The sequence below is a fragment of the Erythranthe guttata genome, chromosome 11 (genome assembly GCF_056151865.1).
Source record: "Erythranthe guttata isolate IM_541 chromosome 11, IM_541, whole genome shotgun sequence".
NCBI lineage: Eukaryota > Viridiplantae > Streptophyta > Magnoliopsida > Lamiales > Phrymaceae > Erythranthe > Erythranthe guttata.
In genome coordinates, this window is record NC_142543.1 from 1,979,104 (window position 1) to 1,998,785 (window position 19,682).

The window sequence follows — 19,682 nt, forward strand, 5'->3', positions numbered from 1 at the left end:
GGCCAAAAAACACACAATTAGGAATCTATCTTTTGATAAGCAATCTAGGAGCAAGGGAACAGAGCAACGAAGACGAAGACTTGACGAATCTTCATCATAGTTCTCCCTTTACTTTTATTTTTCGATTTTTATGAATTTTCGTATTTTTATTATGCCTTCCGTAGAGAACATGAGTAGCTAAGTTTTTAATCTATGATTTTGTTGGAACCCTGTGTGGTGATTCGAACCTATTTTTCTAATATTATGCAGGTTTAAATTCCTCGATTATTTCTTCTATTTTGATCTTATTTAGTGCATGAACCTAGCTAATTTATGTTGCTATGTGTTATTGTTAGAATTGAATCGACGGATCGTTTTAATAATTAGAACAGGGATAGAAGAGCCTTCGAGTAGTTTTCACCGGATGAGTGTGTTAATTGCATATATTATCGTAGACATACAGATAATACCTTAGGTAGCCGTTTTCGAGACTTGTTAATTAATGCTTTATTCATACTAGGTTTGCATAGACATATAGTGAATCGTTTATGAATAATAGACTTATAATACACGCGACAGCGGGTTATGAATAATTTCGTGTCTTGGGTTAATAATCGGGAATCGTAACTTACATGATAGAGGTTTAATTGGGTGATGAATTATCGCATAGGGGAAGATAAAATCCTAGATCCGTTTTTATATTAATATTTTCTCGTGATTATTTGCTTTCTTAATTAGTTTAATTATTTAATTGAGTTAATTTGACAAACTTGTGTAGGCTGGATAAAAATCATAATTGTTAGAATTTGGTACTTATGATTAGATAATTTGAGTATTCCCTGTAGGATCGACATCCGACTCTCACGAGTCAACTTTTACTACTTGTTTGCGATACGTGCACTTGCGTGTTAGGTATTTAGCCCCAACAAGTTTTTGGCGCCGTTGCCGGGGAATACGGCTAAATTATTTATTTATCCTAATATTAAATTTGAGCAATTTTTCTTACTTCATCCGTTTATTTATTTTATTTAATTATTTTATTTTTATTATTTTGTTTTAGGTACTTTTTATGCGAAGAGGACACGACACGAACTTGCTACCTCTTGATCCCAAAATTGAGCGAACGTTTAGGCAAGCCAGGAGAAATCAACGGTTAGCTCAAAACACTCCCGCAACGATGGAAGAAGAGATTAATCATAGGGGAGATGACCAAGGGCGCCTACCGAATGCGGCGGGGGAAATCGTCAATGAGCAAGAGCAACGCCAGCTAATTATTCCACCACCTCGTCAACGAGCATTGCATGAGTATACCGTTCCAACACTCAATGGGTTTCAATCAAACATCCAACAACCCCCCATTGAAGCCAACAATTTCGAAATTCGAGCGAGACTCCTCACTATGCTCCAAAACTATGGGTTATTCAGCGGATTGGCTCATGAAGATCCACATCTCCACTTGGTCAACTCCGTCTGTTCAAGCACTCCTTACAAGGAGCAGCCCGAGAATGGTTACAAACTCGCGCACCGCACTTCATCTCGTCTCGGTCCCAGCTAGCACAACTTTTCATGAACACATACAACTCCCCAACAAAAACTGAGAGAATCCGGAGAGAAATTCAAAACTTCATACAAGAAGCCGGTGAAGAATTATTCGAGACGTGGGAGCGGTTCAAGCAGTTAATAAGGAGGTGCCCGAATCACGGACTTCAAGAGTGGCGCCAACTGCAAATATTTTACGATGGATTGCAAGACAACTCGAGGACCGTGCTCGACTCTGCAGCGGGAGGAATGTTCATGAGTTTAACTTACGACGAAGCATACGAACTCTTGGAGTGAATCGCTAGAAATAAATACATGCGGGCATCGGACCGGTCGAATAGCGGAGTAGTCAAGACGGGAGGAATTTTGGAATTGGACGGGGTCACCGCAATCACTGTTGGTCGAAAACCTACACGCAAGTGCACGTATCGTACAAGTAATATAGTGGACTAAAAGTCCGGATATCGAACCCACAGGGAATATTTAATTATCTAATCCTAAACGCTAAATTCTACCAATTATTATCAAGCCCACCCTACACAGTCGACTTTAGAGAGAATTAACTAAAATAAATTAAAAAGCAAATTAAAACGACAAAGCAAGAAAGCAAATTAAGCACGAAGATTTATCAGAGTAAACGAGCCTAGGATTTTATTCTTCCCCCTATGTGATTATTATTCCCCCAATTCCTTCAATTATGCAAGCAATTAACCCGGATTATTAACCTGAGATGCTAAAATAATCATAACCCGCTTCCGCGTGTATTACGATTCTAATACTCTAGATTCAATTACTATATTCCTATGCAATTAATTCTAGAACACAGCATTAAGCACAAATCTCAATAATGGCTACCTAAGAGATTAACTATATTCCTATGTTAATACCACAAAGGCTCTTCTACCACAGTTCTAATTATTAACCCGATCTTCCGATTCATGCGATTAACAATAACATAAAAGCGCATAAAGTGGCCAGTTTCATGAACTTAATAAAACAAGTAGAAGAAATAATCAGGAATTAAAACTTGCATAAAATCATAGAATTGGGTTCATAAATCCCACATAGGGTTCCAAATAAAATCCTAGAAATAAGAAAATTAGCTACTCATGATTAAAGGAAAAACACAAATAAAATAAGTCATAAACGATAAATCTATGCTTAGCGTCTTCGAATTCTTCGTCTTCGTTATTGCTTTGTTGCTCTCCAAATTGCGTAAAAAGGTCCTCAATTGTGTGCTTGGCTTGGTCTTATATAGGGTGAAGAACTTGGGGAAGAAGGCAGTTTCCTTGTGCAATTAAAATTCCTTTACTGCGCAACTTCGGATTCTCGGATGGGGGTCCCATAATTTGCACTAAAACTGGGACGGGGTCCGAGCCTTGTTTCTTCAGAATTTTGATTTTTTCACTTTTGGCCCATATTTTCTCCAAAATTGCAGTTTTGACCCCATACTTTTCCAATTCTTCAATTTGTACCTAAAATACAATAAATCAACTTTTTAAGCACCAATTATCATTAAAACACACCAAAAGCTCAAATAAAAAGGTACGATAAAGTGTAAAAATATACACTTAACACACCCCCAAACTTGAACTTTTGCTTGTCCTCAAGCAAAATTTACCAATAAGCAAATAACTCAACGATAACATCTCATCACATAGATCAATGATCAACTTCACGTTTTCAGAACTTGTAATTATAATGACAATTCTTCGGCATTCGCAAGCTCAAATTCAACAACACTTAGTCACTCACCATTACCAAAAACCACAATTCATGCAATTGCTTCAAGCATCCAATATTTGCAAATTAAAGATAGAAAGAATTTATACTTACATGCATATGCTTGACTCCAAATACTCACCAAATTATTCTACTCTACTAATATCGAACATTAAGCTATTGGGATCATTGGGGCTTTGTGGCTTTCAATTGTTAGGCTATTTGGTTCGAGGTAGGAAATATGAGTATGTGTGGCTATTCTTATTGAATTTAGGTGATTACGCCAAAATTTGAAAGATGGGCGTTTGAAACAATGAATTCACCTTTAAGGACTTTAATAAACTCGATTCTTAAGAGTTCAAAAGTCTCCACTTTTGCTCTTAAGACAATGGATCGAGCCTTCAAAACAATTCAACAACTAGTCCTCATTTCTCCCTTCTAGTCTCTTCTTCTTCTCTTTTTTATATATATATATATATATATATATATATATATATATATATATATATATATATATATATATATATATATATATATATATATATATATATATAGAAGCATAGATATTTTTCTTCTTCTTTTTTTTTTTTTTTTTTTATTATTTTTTTTTTCTAAGAAGAAGAAGGACCTTATAAAAAATTTCGACCGAACTCCAAGGGATAATTTTTCAAGAGTCTCCACTTATTCTACCTTACACATTGGCTAAAAGAAAGAACACCTTTTCTCCGAGGCTCAAAACAAGGTTCTAAGGATAATTTTGATAAAAAGGTCTGCTTGAAAGGCTCAAACGGTTCAAAGAAGGCACAAATCACATCCCAAATCACTCACTACTCAATACGTCGTATCATAAATTTCCTAAGGTGAGTCTTAAAACCGAACATAGCATGATCTAGCACAAATTAATTCCAAATTTAAAATACAAAACATTCAACCAAAGCAATGCACAAAATGTGATTCCTAGCAATAATTCGCTTCCAAGTTCCGTTGAATCGAAAGCTAAACAAACATCAAATCCTTATCACACAAAACAAGCAATCTCATCATCAAACATTGATCATCTCTCATCATCATAAATCATCGAGGCATTCGACTCAAGCATTTTTTTTTTTATATTCCGGAAAAACGAGAAAAACAATAAAAACGAATAAAACCTAATGCATGCAAACTAAAACAAATAAGCACAAAAATAACATGTTTTTCACCCCCAAACTTAAAATTTTCGTTGCCCTCAACGAATTTAGCACAAAGTTTAAGGATAGAAAACACCTGATTTAGTCGGTGTTGATGTGATCGGGGGCTCCTCCCTAGCTCTCTCACGCTCGTCCTCATTGGGCGGTGGCACTTTTCTTTCCCTCTCCCTCCCTTTGGAAGATGATGCTTCGCTCGTGCGACCTCGTTTGTTGGACGACATATTTGGGAGAAGTTTTGGAATGGATGCGGTAAGAATTGGATGAGAATCGACCTCCAAATTTGGTTGGGGCAATTTGTCGAACACCTTGTGGGCGTGCCTTGAAAGATGAGATTTTGAATGAGTTGGTTCGATTCTCTAGCCTCCCTGTCAATACCAACACAAAATAAGAATCGGAGAGTGTGTGAGTGAATTATGTGTGTGGAATCGAAGAATTTTTGGAAGAGAAATTCAAAAAATTCGAAAATTCGTGTGTGGGAGTTAGAGAGGAGGAAAGAGGAGGGTTTAAGAAATAATGGGGGAGAAAGTCTAATTTTCGAAAATTTAAAACACCCCCTATTGAGGTCGGACGGCCGTCCCACGTGTTTGCCTAATTCTCGGACGGCCGTCCGAGAATTAGTCTGCCCTCACTGGTTTGGGGACGGCCGTCCGGGTTTTAAGGCTAAAACTCGGACGGCCGTCCAAGGCTGCTGGTCCCTTCTGGTTGTGGGACGGCCGTCCCACTTTAAAGGTATATTTTGGGACGGTCGTCCCAAATACAGGGCTGCAAAATTTTTTTTTTTTTTTTTAATTTTTTTTCTTTTTTTTTTTTTTTTTTTGCGGACGGCCGACTCGACCCCCGATCATGTTTTTGACCCTGAAAAGTAAAATTCAAATTAATAAATTAGAATGCATGCTTACGATATTAAAAACGAAACAAAAAAAACAAAGAAAACTACGAAAACAATAAAGCTCGGGTTGCCTCCCGAGAAGCGCTAAGTTTAAAGTCTTCAGTCGGACATTGCTTCGTTATTTTCAAGCAAAAGTGACCGAGGTCACTTGGCATTCTTCACTCGCTTCCCAATACGATTTGAGCCGGCTCCGCTTCACGTTGAACGTACGATTTGAATCGCGCTCATTTATTTTGACCACCTCGTGAGGAAGAATTTCTTGGACAATCAACGGCCGCGACCACTTTGATTTGCGCTTCCTTGGAAATAACCAAAGACGGGATTTGCACAATAACACCAATTGTCCTTTGTGCAATTCCTTTTTGATTTTCTCCTTACGACCACAATAGCTTGACTCATCCTTCTCTCGTGACTTGCTCGAGCCTTTGGTTGGCAACATCTTCCTTGCATTCTCATCGTCGTTAAGACCTCGTCTCGCATGACTTTCTCTCGGAGGATTTAAAAGTGAGTCGATGAAATAAACTTGCTCCGTCCGATTCCCGTTTCCGCCATCATCTCCTGCACTCAAAGATGCTTTCCCATTGTCCAAGATCGAAACATCAAACTTTTCATTATTTGTAAAATCCATAAGCTCAATAGCAAAACAATCATTATTATCACATGGATTTTTATTAGCACTAAAAACATTGAATTTGATTGTTTGATCATGCACAGTCATTGTAAGATCACCACTAGCACAATCAATGAGAGTTTTCGACGTGGCTAAAAACGGTCTCCCTACGATAAGAGGTATCTCCCTATCCTCATCTATATCAAGTATAACGAAATCAACAGGGAAGATAAATTTATTAACTTTCACTAGCACATTCTCTAAAATACCTTTTGGGTAAACTAAAGATCTATCGGCTAATTGAAGAGTTATAACCGTCGGTTCAATTTCTCCTAACCCAAGATTTTTAAAAGTAGAGTACGGCATAAGATTAATGCTAGCACCTAAATCAATGAGCGATCTAAAATTTTTACCTCCTATAGTACAAGGAATAGTGAACTTACCTGGATCGCCGAGTTTTTGTGGAAGAGGCCGAGTAAGAATTGCACTAATTTGCTCCGTGAGTTGGATCATCTCGTTCCCTTGCAATTTCTTACTTTTCTTCACGAGGTCCTTGGGGAACTTCACCCACTTTGGCATCTTTTGAAGTGCTTCAATGAAAGGAATATTTATTCGAATTTCCTTCAACTTGTCCAAAAATCTTTGATATTCGGCATCGAGCTTCTTCTTTATAAACTTTTGAGGATAAGGAATTGGAGGGACTTGTGAAGGCACCGTTGATGGTGGCTCGTCATGAGATGATTCTTTTTCCTCATTTTTTTTCGGCTTCTCGATTACCGTGCTTCTCTTCTCTTTTCGTGGGGCTTCCTCCAATTGCTCACCGTTCTTCAAGGTGACTGCTTGGCATGTCTCGACCTCGATCTTTTTCGTTAGCAATCTTTGTGGATATGGGATTGGCTCGACCCATTCGGCTACAGTGACTTGCGGCTTGACTTGACTTTCTTCCTTTTTCTCGATCTTGAAATCGATAGCTTGGCACGTCTCGAACTTTTGATTTCGAGGATTTTCCGTATTCGATGGCAATGCTCCCGGCGGGCGTTTCTCTTGATTCACAACGAATTGAGCGAATTGATTCTCCAAATTCCGCAGCGAGGCTTGGGTAGCGGTCATGAATTGGGCCAATATCTCATCCGTATTTGATTTTTGGGCCGGTGGATTGTTGCCTTGATAGCTTTGTTGAGGAGGGGCTTGATTTTGAAATTGACCTTGAGGTCTTTGATACCCTTGGCCTTGTTGATTTCCTTCATATTTCCCTTGTGATCTCCACCCTTGATTTTGGAATTGGCGAGGCGCATTGTTGACGTAGTTGAGCGACTTCACATCTTGTTGGCATTGGAGTGTGTAATGATTTCCCCCGCAAATTTCACAACATGGAGACTCGACGGCTTGGACTTGTTGTGGTGGATTTGCTTTGATGTGCTGCAAAAGGAGTTGATTTTGTTGAGCAATTTGGGTCACTTGAGCTTGAAGGGCCGTAATTGCATCTAACTCCAACACTCGGGGAACTTTCTTGGCTCCACTAACCGTCCTCTTGCTTGACTTGGCAAACCGATTTTGTGCAATTTGATCCAACATGATGAAAGCATCCGGTACCGATTGACTCATAAAATTTCCCCCGGTTGATGCATCTAAGACGGTTCGTGCATTCTCGTTGATCCCTTGGTAGAAGATGTGGATTTGCCGCCATTGTTCGACTCCATGTGTTGGACACTGCCTCCAAAGAGTTTTAAATCTCTCCCATGCCTCGTATAATTGCTCGCCTTGCTCTTGGAAAAAATTATGAATTTCTCGTCGAATTCTCTCGTCCTTCTCGGGTGAGCTATAAACTTTCATGAAAAGGTTGAGGAGTTGAGACCACGACGAGATAGATTGGGGGGCTTGGGACATCAACCACTGGCGAGCTCTTCCTTGTAAGGAGTGCTTGAAGAGAATTAATTGAAGCGCCTCTTGGGAAACGCCGTTTTGACGGTGGGAGTTACAGGTATCTAGAAAATTGACAATGTGAAGATGGGGATCTTCACCCGCCAATCCACTAAATAGCCCGTTATTTTGGAGCATCGTCAATAGGACTTGCTTGATCTCATAATTGTGCGCCTCAATAGGTGGATATTGGATGCTAGGGCGGAATCCGTCATGAGTCGGGATTATGTAATCTTGAAGTGCCCGTGGCCTAACTGCTGGCTGTCACGGAAGTTGAGGGGGTGGGTCTTGGATTTGGTTTCCGTTGGCATTGAGTAAATTACCCGGTGCCCTGCGTTCTTCGTCCTCCATTATATTGTTTGCGCGTTGAAGTCTCCTAGCGGCTCGAAAAGTACGTTCGATTTCGGGATCAAACGGTTCTCTAGCAAGATCGAGTCTCCTGCGCATACAAAGTACCTAAAACAAAAAATAAAATAAAACGAAAATTAAATGGGTGAATCGTGAAAATTGTTCAAATCTAGAGCTAGAATAAAATAAATAATTGAAATATTCCCCGGCAACGGCGCCAAAAACTTGTTGGTCGAAAACCTACACGCAAGTGCACGTATCGTATAAGTAATATAGTGGACTAAAAGTCCGGATATCGAACCCACAGGGAATATTTAATTATCTAATCTTAGACGCTAAATTCTACCAATTATTATCAAGCCCACCCTACACAATCGACTTTAGAGAGAATTAACTAAAATAAATTAAAAAGCAAATTAAAACGACAAAGCAAGAAAGCAAATTAAGCACGAAGATTTATCAGAGTAAACGAGCCTAGGATTTTATTCTTCCCCCTATGTGATTATTATTCCCCCAATTCCTTCAATTATGCAAGCAATTAACCCGGATTATTAACCTGAGATGCTAAAATAATCATAACCCGCTTCCGCGTGTATTACGATTCTAATACTCTAGATTCAATTACTATATTCCTATGCAATTAATTCTAGAACACAGCATTAAGCACAAATCTCAATAATGGCTACCTAAGAGATTAACTATATTCATATGTTAATACCACAAATGCTATTCTACCACAGTTCTAATTATTAACCCGATCTTCCGATTCATGCGATTAACAATAACATAAAAGCGCATAAAGTGGCCAGTTTCATGAACTTAATAAAACAAGTAGAAGAAATAATCCGGAATTAAAACTTGCATAAAATCATAGAATTGGGTTCATAAATCCCACATAGGGTTCCAAATAAAATCCTAGAAATAAGAAAATTAGCTACTCATGATTAAAGGAAAAACACAAATAAAATAAGTCATAAACGATAAATCTATGCTTAGCGTCTTCGAATTCTTCGTCTTCGTTATTGCTTTGTTGCTCTCCAAATTGCGTAAAAAGGTCCTCAATTGTGTGCTTGGCTTGGTCTTATATAGGGTGAAGAACTTGGGGAAGAAGGCAGTTTCCTTGTGCAATTAAAATTCCTTTACTGCGCAACTTCGGATTCTCGGACGGGGGTCCCATAATTTGCACTAAAACTGGGACGGGGGTCCGAGCCTTGTTTCTTCAGAATTTTGATTTTTTCACTTTTGGCCCATATTTTCTCCAAAATTGCAGTTTTGACCCCATACTTTTCCAATTCTTCAATTTGTACCTAAAATACAATAAATCAACTTTTTAAGCACCAATTATCATTAAAACACACCAAAAGCTCAAATAAAAAGGTACGATAAAGTGTAAAAATATACACTTAACAATCACTACCCAATTAGAGAAGCTATCAAAGCAAGTTGCAGCATTGCAAACACAACAAGTGCATGCAGTCCAAGCTCCCGACCAATGCGTAGAAGAAACGGAGTCTCTGAATTATGTGCATGACACCAACTGACAACAGAGGAACCCGTACTCCAACACGTATAATCTGGGATGGAAGGATCACCATAACTTTGGGTGGGGAGGAAATCAGCAAGGACAAAGGCAAGCACCATCTCATGGTCAACCGCCTAATTGTCACGACCAGCTCCCGAATTCCAAAATCCGCCTCAAGCTCCACCTGAAGGTGGAGACCTCGCGAATATCTTCGCCCAATTTATGACGACCACCCAAGTATCCATTCGAAATTTGGAAACACAGATGGGTTAGCTTGCAACCCAGCTAAACGCGAGGCCATCGGGAGCACTGCCGTCAAATACGGAAGATCCTCGGAAGAACAACATCGAGCAGTGCAACGCTGTAAGTTTAAGGAATGAGAGACAATTGGAGGAAGCCCCACGAAAAGAGAAGCAAAACACGGTAATCGAGAAGCCGAGAGTGCTTGGGGAAAAAGAAGCAACTCACGAAGAACCACTATCATCCTCAGTGAAATCACGAGCCCCTCAAATCCCATATCCTCAAAAGGTTTTAAAGAAGAAGCTCGATGCCGAGTACCAAGGATTTTTGGACAAGTTGAAGGAAATCCACATAAATATTCCGTTTATCGAAGCCCTTCAAAAGATGCCAAAGTGGGTGAAATTCCTCAAGGATCTCGTGACAAAGAGGAAGAAATTGCAAGGGAACGAGATGATCCAACTCATGGAACAATGCAGTGAAATTCTTACACGACCCCTTCCACAAAAACTCGGCGATCCAGGTAAGTTCACTATTCCTTGTACTATAGGAGGTAAAAATTTTAGATCGCTCATTGATTTAGGCGCTAGCATTAATCTTATGCCTTATTCCACTTATAAAAATCTTGGGTTAGGTGAGATTGAACCTACGGCTATAACTCTTCAAGCCGATAGGTCTTTAGTTTACCCAAAAGGTATTTTAGAGAATGTGCTAGTAAAAGTGAACAAATTTATCTTCCCGGTTGATTTTGTTATACTTGATATAGATGAAGATAGGGAGATACATCTTATTTTAGGGAGACCGTTTTTAGCAACTTCGAAAACTCTAATTGATTGTGCTAGTGGTGATCTTAAAATGACGGTGCATGATCAAAAGATCAAATTTAATGTTTTTAGTAAAAACCCATGCAATAATAATGAGTGCTTTACTATTGATCTTATGGATTTTACAAGTTATGAAAAATTTGATGTTTCGATTTTGGACCATGGGAAAGTATCGTTGAGTGCAGGAGATGATGGCAGAAAAGGGAATCAGAAGGAGCAAGTTTATTGTGCGGATTCAATTTCAACCCCTTCGAGAGATAGTCAAAAGAGTTGGGGTGATAACGATGATGAACGTGCAAGGAGGATGTGGCCACCTAAAGAACCAAACGAGCATTATCGGGGAGAGGAATTCAATCGCCAAGGGACTTCGGTCAAGTTAGCTTGAACAAAGAAGCAGACAAAGTCTGGCTGAAGACTGTAAACTTAGCGCTTCTCGGGAGGCAACCCGAGATTTCGTCTTTCTTTATTTTATTTTATTTTAGTTTTGTTAGTTTTAGTTTTTATTTATCTATTTTTTTATTGAAAAGCATGCACACTAACGAAATAAGAAATTTTTATTTATTAGGGGTTAAATTGCAATTTTTACAATTATTCACACGGCCGTGCAAGAAAAAAACAGAAATCTCACACGGCCGTGTGAGATTCTCGAGGTGCTACTGTATAAAATCGGCGAGCGGCGCGGCCGTGCGAAAAAAAATAACTGAAAATTCGCACGGCCGTCCGAGAATTGGAGAGGCTACTGCCCAAAATTGAGTAGGGGCGCGGCCGTGCGGAATTTACACTGAATTCTCGCACAGCCGTGCGAAGAACAGCAGGCTACTGCCCAAATTTTGAATTTTGCACGGCCGTACGGGAAAACAGTGGAATTATTCACACGGCCGTGCGAAAAAAAAAATGGGCATATTAAAGAAGGGTTTCCACACCACAATTTTCACAATTTCAAATCCCCTCTCTCCCCCACTTCGAACCCTAGCCTTCTCCTTTCGAAAGTTTCCCTTTTCTTTGAAAAATTTCACCGAAAATTCACCAATTACACACATATAATACTCAAACACGGTGGTTTGTTGTTAATTTGTGTAGAGAGGATTCAAGAAAGGTGCAAATTTCTCTAAAAAGCCATTCAGCAAGGATCGCCCACAAGGTGTTCGGCGATTTGCCCGAGTCAAGTTTGGGGGAAAGTTTGCACACCAATTCACTTCCAATCCCTTCCACAAGGCATTCTCACATCATGGGGAAAAGAGGACGTGACGGAGAGGGCACCTCACAAGGCGAAGGCACTTCAAAAGGCAAGAGGAAGGGCAAGAAAGCCGATCAAGTTCCAACCCCCGATGACGATGCTTTTTGTGTCGAAGGCTCCAAGGTTCGTTTTGAAAAAACAAAAAGTGAAGAAACTTGTGACGGAGCGCCCATATGAGGTCACCCTACCGCAATTTGAACCGTTGCATCAAGAATTTATACGACGAGGGTGGCAATCATTGTTGGAACCGGCGGAGTCGATAAACTTATCTTTGGTCCGCGAGTTCTACGCCAACACCCGTATTCTCCTCACTTCGGATAGGAAGACGAGCACGGTTCGAGGGAAGCGGGTCGATTTGAGTGCCAAGGCCATCAACTCCTTCTACAACACCCGACATGAGCCATTTAATTGGGAACAAATGCAACTCGCAGTAACAAAAAATCAACTCGGCGAGGTGTTCTGCGATGGCCCCCCAATTTGGTCCGAATTCTCCACCGAGGAGGAATACGAGTTGGAGTGGAAATGCATCCACCAAATAGGCAAGGCATGCCTTACTTTCATATGCGCCAACCTCATCCCCACCCGCTCGTGGACTCAAGTGGACCATGAACGGTGTGCTCTTGCATATTACATTTTAAAGGGCACACCGATCAATATTGGCGAAATCATATCCGACCGTTTTTTGATCTCCATGATCAACAACTCCAAAGGGTTCTATTTCCCTTGCCTCGTTACCAGCCTATGCAAGAAGGCGAAGGTCCCAACCAAAACGACGGATATTGTCACACAAATTCGGAGGCTGATTAGTAACCTTGCGGCTCGAAAATTCAAGGCACCCATCCATGGTGGAGAGCAACCCGTCGATAGCCAACAATTAGCTCCACCCGAGGGTCCAAGCACAAGTTCGGACCGCCGTTTTCAAAGGCGAATGGAGCGAGAGTTGGTCATTACTAGAAATCGGCTACCCACGGTGGAGCACAAAGTTAGCACAATCGAATCTCTTCAACGGTGGTCGGGGAAGATGCTCCAAGCCATTGTGCGCCATTTGGCGTGCGGTACTCCCGAGTGCGCCGAACCGGCCCCCTTGCCCGCACTGATTCTTGAGCCGGTACCCGAGCTATTGGATGATGAGGAGGATGGTGATGCTCATGAGCACGGTGGAGTTGGTGAGCAACCCGATGATGGTCCAGACGCTTAAACATGTGTTTTCTATCCTTAAACTCCGGGCGAATCACATTGAGGGCAATGTGAATTTTAAGTTTGGGGGTGGTTAACTATTTGTTTTCTTTTATGTGCGCTTAATTTGTGTTTTACTTGATTGTTAGTTTGCATGTTTTAGTTTTTGTTTTAGTTGTCGTTTTATTATTTACTTTGGTTAAAAAAAATTAGTTTTGCTTGGATCGACGCATCGATGAATTATGATGATGGGAGATGGTCAATGATGAGATTACTTATTTTATGTTGATAAAGATTAGATATTCGTTTAGTTTTCGATTCAACGGAACGTAGAAGTGAATTATTGCTAGGAATCACACCTTGTGCATTGCTTTGGTTGAATGTTTTGTATTTTAAATTTGGAATTTATTTGTGCTAAATCATGCTTTGTTCGGTTTAAATCTCACTTTAGGACATTTATGATACGAAGTATTGGGTAGTAAGTGATTTGGGATATGATTTGGGCCTTCTTTGAACCGTTTGAGCTTTTCAAGCCTACCTTTTTATCGTGTCTTGAGTTAATAATCGGGAATCGTAACTTGCATGATAGAGGTTTAATTGGGTGATGAATTATCGCATAGGGGGAAGATAAAATCCTAGATCCGTTTTTATATTGATATTTTCTCGTGATTATTTGCTTTCTTAATTAGTTTAATTATTTAATTGAGTTAATTTGACAAACTTGCTTAGGTTGGATAAAAATCATAATTGTTAGAATTTGGTACTTGAGATTAGATAATTTGAGTATTCCCTGTGGCCTGTGGGATCGACATCCGACTCTCACAAGTCCACTTTTACTACTTGTTTGCGATACGTGCACTTGCGTGTTAGGTATTTAGCCCCAACAGTAATAATAAGCCGTCGGCCGATTTTAGGGCTTGTTCGAGTTCTTGCCACACTTGTGTCATCGTAGGTCTTTCTTTCGGCTCTTTCACCACACATTTAAGAGCAAGTTGTCCGATTTTTAGCATTATTTCCATGTTGCACCCTTGTACAAGAAGATTTGTGTCAATTATGTCTTCAACCCTACCTTTCTCGATGCTAGGGCTTGCCTGCAAATTATCATGTTTAATGAATTATGTACGTCCTTCTTACACGATGTATTTTTTATATATAGGAGTGTAAACGAGTCGATTTCGAGCTGAACTGGTTCATTTTGGAGAACTCAAGCTCAAGTAATTTTCTACAAATTCGAGCTCAACGATCTTAATCTTTTGAAGGTAAAATAAAAAAATCGAATCTTGAGCTGCTTAACAATAAACCCTTTAAATTAATTCACATAAAATTAAAATATTTTGATCAAAAATTGCGACTTACCCAATGAATGATATGAGAATGGGTACTACTCCTACTCGACTCGACCGCAGGCCTAGCGGTAACAAGCTGAAGAAGTATCACTCCAAAACTATACACATCGGTAAACGGAGTCAAATGGAAGCTCGAACAATAAGCGGGGTCCATATAGCCAGATGTCCCTTTGAGCTGACTCGTAACGTGTGATTTATCTCTGTCTGGACCCGATCGAACGAGCCCAAAATCTGATACCTTGGCCTCAAATCCATCTCCGATTAATATATTACTCGGTTTTATGTCACGGTGGATTATACTCGGACTAATCTCTTTGTGCAGATGGGCTATCCCTAATATATATTAGCAACATTATAAAATTGTAATTTAATTCATTTACGAATAAAATATTGTTAATTAATAGTGATCGATAATCAAGAACCTACCTTTAGCTGCTCCAATGGCTATATTTACTCTTTCCCTCCAAGTTAATATACTTCCTCCCCTTCCTAATGATCAAAATAAAGTTTAAATTTTCTTTTTCTTTTTTTATGGTTTTTCGCTGGAAATGTCTATAAAAGTTAGTCGACTTACCGATAATCTAGTCGAGTAGTGAGCCATTAGTCACATACTCATAGACCAGTATTTTTGCTGCATTTGGACCTGCAAAAGTATTTAAGACATACTTTTTAGTGAATAAAAAATTAAGTTGATGATCTAATTAATTTTCGATAAATTCCCAACCTTTACCGTTTCCTTCACAGAACCCCACAAGTCCGACAAGATTTTCATGTTTTACTTTTGATAGCAACTTCACCTCTGCAATTTCAAGAATATTGGTTTTAACACACCAAACGGATAGTCGAAACACGGTAAAGTTACTCTTTTGCCCTTCTTACGTACCGTTTCTGAATTCTTCAGTGCTTATATATGATTCAGCATGAGGTTTCTTGATTGCCAGAGTAATCCCCTCCATATCAAACGTACCTCGATAAACGTTGCCAAACGCACCCTTACCAACCATGCAAGCTTGGCTGAAATTGTCTGTGGCCTTTTGCAGTTCTTCCATACGAAAACGCCTTAAATTCATCTTCTCCGCCTCTAGCTTTCCTATTGTTATGCTCAAGAACAAAAAAAAACATTTCGGATTGAAATTTGAACCAAAATAAATGTTATAAATAACATTTATAATGACCAACCTTTTTGCTTCCAAAATAACTTGCAGAATTTGGCACGAAGCTTTTTTCTGAAACAGAAGCAAAACCAGCCTCAGACGAAAAGTATTACAATGACAATGACAAGAACACCTAGTACAGTTGTTTTGTTCGAAGCGGATTTACGATGTCCTAATGGTGTTGGAGGTGAAGCCGGTGAAAATGCTTGTCGACTCGCCATACTTTTTTTTTTTCTCGATTTCTAGCAAGATTTTAACGGGTTTTTGTTAAACCTGTATATATTGGCTCATAGGAACATATTTTGTTTCAGGATTAAAATTGTATTAATTTAGACAAAAATGATGTTCTAGCCGGCCAATTAAATATATTGCATATTATTATTCATAAGCTCCCCTGAATTGGTCAATTTTTATTTTTTATTTTATTTTATAATTCACTAGGCGGCATAAAAGGCCAAGAAAGGCATGTTAACATTGATTATAGACTTAATAGTTAGTTTTTTTTAAATCATTCAATTATGCAAAAATAGCCAATTTTTTTAGGGCTCGTGCATGCAACAATGACTTTTAGCCAATTTGCTTGTGATCCTCTCTCTAATTAAAGGCCTTAACCATGTCGGAGTTGATGAACTGACTCGAAGGAAAGTACTTCCAACAAATACGCCACCACTTCGTAATATTCGATTAATTTCAGCAATCTGACATTTTAAACAAATTAAGAAGTTTCTTCCCGACCCGTAGCCGTGTCTACCCTAACCCTTTTCGCGTAGGCATTATTGTCTCTTTGACAGTTAAAAATGAAATTTGCTATTTGCTATTTTTCAGGTCTCAGAAAAAGCACTAAATTGGGGTTTATAAGAGAGCATTTAGGTCAAGTACGTCTCTTTGACAGTTAAAAATGAAATTTGCTATTTTTCAAGTTTATTAAGGTATATTGAGTTTGAAGGCGTAGGCATTATGGGCTTGGAAAAAGCAACAAATATGGGTTTATCAGGGCCAATGCTACGAGCTTCTGGAAGAAAATGGGATCTTCGTAAAGTTGATCGTTACGAGTGTTACGTTGAATTGGATTGGGAGATTCAATGTAAAAGGAAGGAGATTCATTAGCTCGGTATTTAGTACGAATCAGTAAAATGACAGAATCCATAAAAATTATCTAATAGACTCTCGAAGGAATTCCAGGGGAACCCTAAGATCAAGATACAGATTTTTGCTCAAATACGACATTTTAAACCAGACCTATATATTGCTTTCTACGGCTGATGATGGCGGTCGAGCGGTGGGTTGACCCCGAGAATCCTTTCTGTTTCCGTTTGATGATTCTTTTTGTATGATGCGTAGAGATATATACAAGCTTATATATATTGGCGATTTCACCGTAGAAATAACGGTGATTGTATAGAGGGTTTTTTTTTTTTCAATTTTCTGGTAGCCAAGTCTAATTTTCCCCCAATTTTGAGCTAATTCATTTTTTAGGGTTTTCTTTATATATATATATATATATATATATATAGGTATATATAGCTGAACTGATTTCATAAAATGTAAGTTGGTGCAAAATCTTACAATCGAGAACTAACATTCAGCCGTTGTGTGTGAATTTCAACTCTAATTGGCATAAAAGTAATTACCGTAACAAAAGCCTTATTCCATTATTCCAAATTGCAAAAATCCTCCAAAAGATACAGTGCTTTATTCTTGCAAAAAATAAAAAATAAAAAAATGAAGTGACAATCAGACTACCTTATGCCTGAGCCTAGTGATTAATCATAGTGGGGTTGGAGTGTACCAGATTGGATACGGCGTAATTACTTTTATGCCCTTGACATCACACGGATAATAGCACGGGGAGAAAGTACGATCCTTGTAACTAAAAATGCCGATGTCGTGCCCACCGTAGTCAATCTTTTGTATAGCGTGCCTAGTGTTGGTAACATCCGTGTAGTAAATCGAATCCGCTTTCAATTCCGGATATTCGCTGGCGGCGGCGATGGCAAAAGCGTGATTTCTACCGATAAAAAACACGAGACCGTCCAACGAGCTATCCATGAACCTAAAAGATCTACTCTCCGGATCGAATTTATAAACATTGAAGTTCATTGTTTTGTAAGGTCTACTATGATCCCGCCCCTTCTTTGGAGAGATGTAGCAGAGATGGGTATCGAAAGCGCAGCCATTGGAGTCCACGGATTCGGCAATGAATCGTTCTACAAAAAAAAGCTCGCCGGAATATTCCACTAGGGAATTCTCCGTGTGGCAAAACTCGTTCCTTTGGCCGTCCTCCTCCGAATGTAGCCAGATGACGGGGTAATCCATCGGAATCATCGTCGGAGAGTCCGGATCCCGGAGGTCCCACGCCTCGAACGTATCGAATATGCGGCGGTCGATGAGGCAGAAGAATAATTTATGCGTGGCGGAGTAGATAATGGACCTGTAACATCTGACGTCGTGTTGTCCGACGTAGCGAGTGCCGATCGGAGTCCACTCGGCGGTGCTGAGTCCGGGGCAGCAGAAAGCTAGGGCATATCCCGCCTCTATAATCATCATTGCGCGGCAGTTTTCTTCGTTGGGAGAGCACGAGATGATTACATTGTGCACGCAACTGAAATCTTCGCGCGACAAGTGTTGTTCTTCGATCGGCAATTTGTGGATCGGAGGGAGATTCACGCGGCGGCGGGAGAGGGGATTCGTCAGGAACAGATCGTTGTTGCGTTTGTTCGACAAAGCTAGCCACCCGTGCGAAGATCCCACCAATTCGGTGTCGCCGTCGGGAAACCCTAATTTTGCTTCCCCGGCGAAGCTCAGTACCCTGTTCTCGGCGATGCTGTAGAACTTGTGAACCACGCAGCCGCTGCCGGCGGCTGTGGGTGGTAGCATGAGCCACGGTGAGATCTTAGAGGGCAAACTTGACGGAGAACGGAGGGATTCGTCTGAGACGCTCAGAGTGCTGATCGGAGAACGGAAAAAACCACATCTCCGAGAAATCAAGCTTGAAACCCCAACGGCACCTTTTCGAGAAATCCAATTGGAAACTCCGACGGCACCTTTTCGGGAAAACAGAGAGACCACGTACGGAGCCATGTCAGCACCGACAACTATTGGAAACTAGGTTGACTGCTGTAAGAATTTAGAGTTATCTGTGTGTATATATATATAGGGATTATTTGTCAAAGGGGTCATTAGCAATAAACCCCTCATATAGATAATAAATGGTGATATGTCCACCCCTTAAATCTTTCTTTGTGATAAACCCCTAGAATTTGTATTTCCAATTCTACCCTTATGTCAATTAGCATAATTAGTCTCAATTATTCCTTTTTTCTCTCTTTCCATAACAATAATTTAATTCCTAAAAATCTGCTTCCAAATTCCTAAAAATTTGCTAGCAAATCAAATAAAAAAAATTATGTTTTTTATTTTTTATTATTTTCGGATTTTTTAACCATTTTTTTTAAATTATATTTTTTATTAGAAAATTTTTTAAAAAATAAAAAAAAAATTATTAGAAAATTGATTAAACAAAAATAATATATATATATTTAAACAAAAAATTGATTTTTTTTTCCTCGACAGATTTACAACTCCGATTATAACTATAGTTGAACATGGCTATTATGTGACTACGCGATGTATAACCGTGTAATTAACATATTGTAGAAGCATATTTATTAAGATAACAGTAAGAATATGACTATTATGTGAATGTGACTGTGCTTTGTAAAACAATATAATTAACAGACAGTAGAAGCATGATTCTTAACAAAAACAGCGAGAAAGTGACTATTATGTGAATGTGACTGTGCTTTGTAAAATATTATAATTAACAGACAGTAGAAGTATGATTCTTAACAAAAACAACGAGAATATGACTATTATGTGACTACGGTTTGTATAACAGTGACTGAACAGGACAGTGAGAATATGACTATTATGTGACTAGGTTCTGCGTAACGTGACTACAAGTAATCAGCACTTGAAAAAACTTGCAA

At 39.3% G+C, this 19,682-nt stretch overlaps 2 protein-coding genes across 2 annotated transcripts; both read right to left on the reverse strand.

The window, feature by feature from the left end:
• Window positions 1-14,059: 14,059 nt before the first annotated feature.
• Window positions 14,060-15,648, reverse strand: LOC105960623 (leucine-rich repeat receptor protein kinase HPCA1). Its single transcript, XM_088825527.1, is given in 6 exon segments — window positions 14,060-14,284; window positions 14,550-14,872; window positions 14,966-15,028; window positions 15,114-15,182; window positions 15,270-15,338; window positions 15,423-15,648. Coding segments are annotated over 6 exon segments (936 nt in total). The 5' UTR covers window positions 15,610-15,648.
• Window positions 15,649-17,460: 1,812 nt separating this feature from the next.
• Window positions 17,461-18,774, reverse strand: LOC148766766 (uncharacterized). Its single transcript, XM_088825529.1, has one exon. It carries the CDS (start codon window positions 18,772-18,774, stop codon window positions 17,461-17,463), a length of 1,314 nt encoding a protein of 437 aa, XP_088681655.1.
• Between the last annotated feature and the right edge of the window lie 908 nt (window positions 18,775-19,682).

Excerpts from the sequence above, each read along its gene's own strand:
- LOC148766766 (XM_088825529.1), bottom strand. The coding sequence starts at position 18,774 with ATGGCTCCGTACGTGGTCTCTCTGTTTTCCCGAAAAGGTGCCGTCGGA.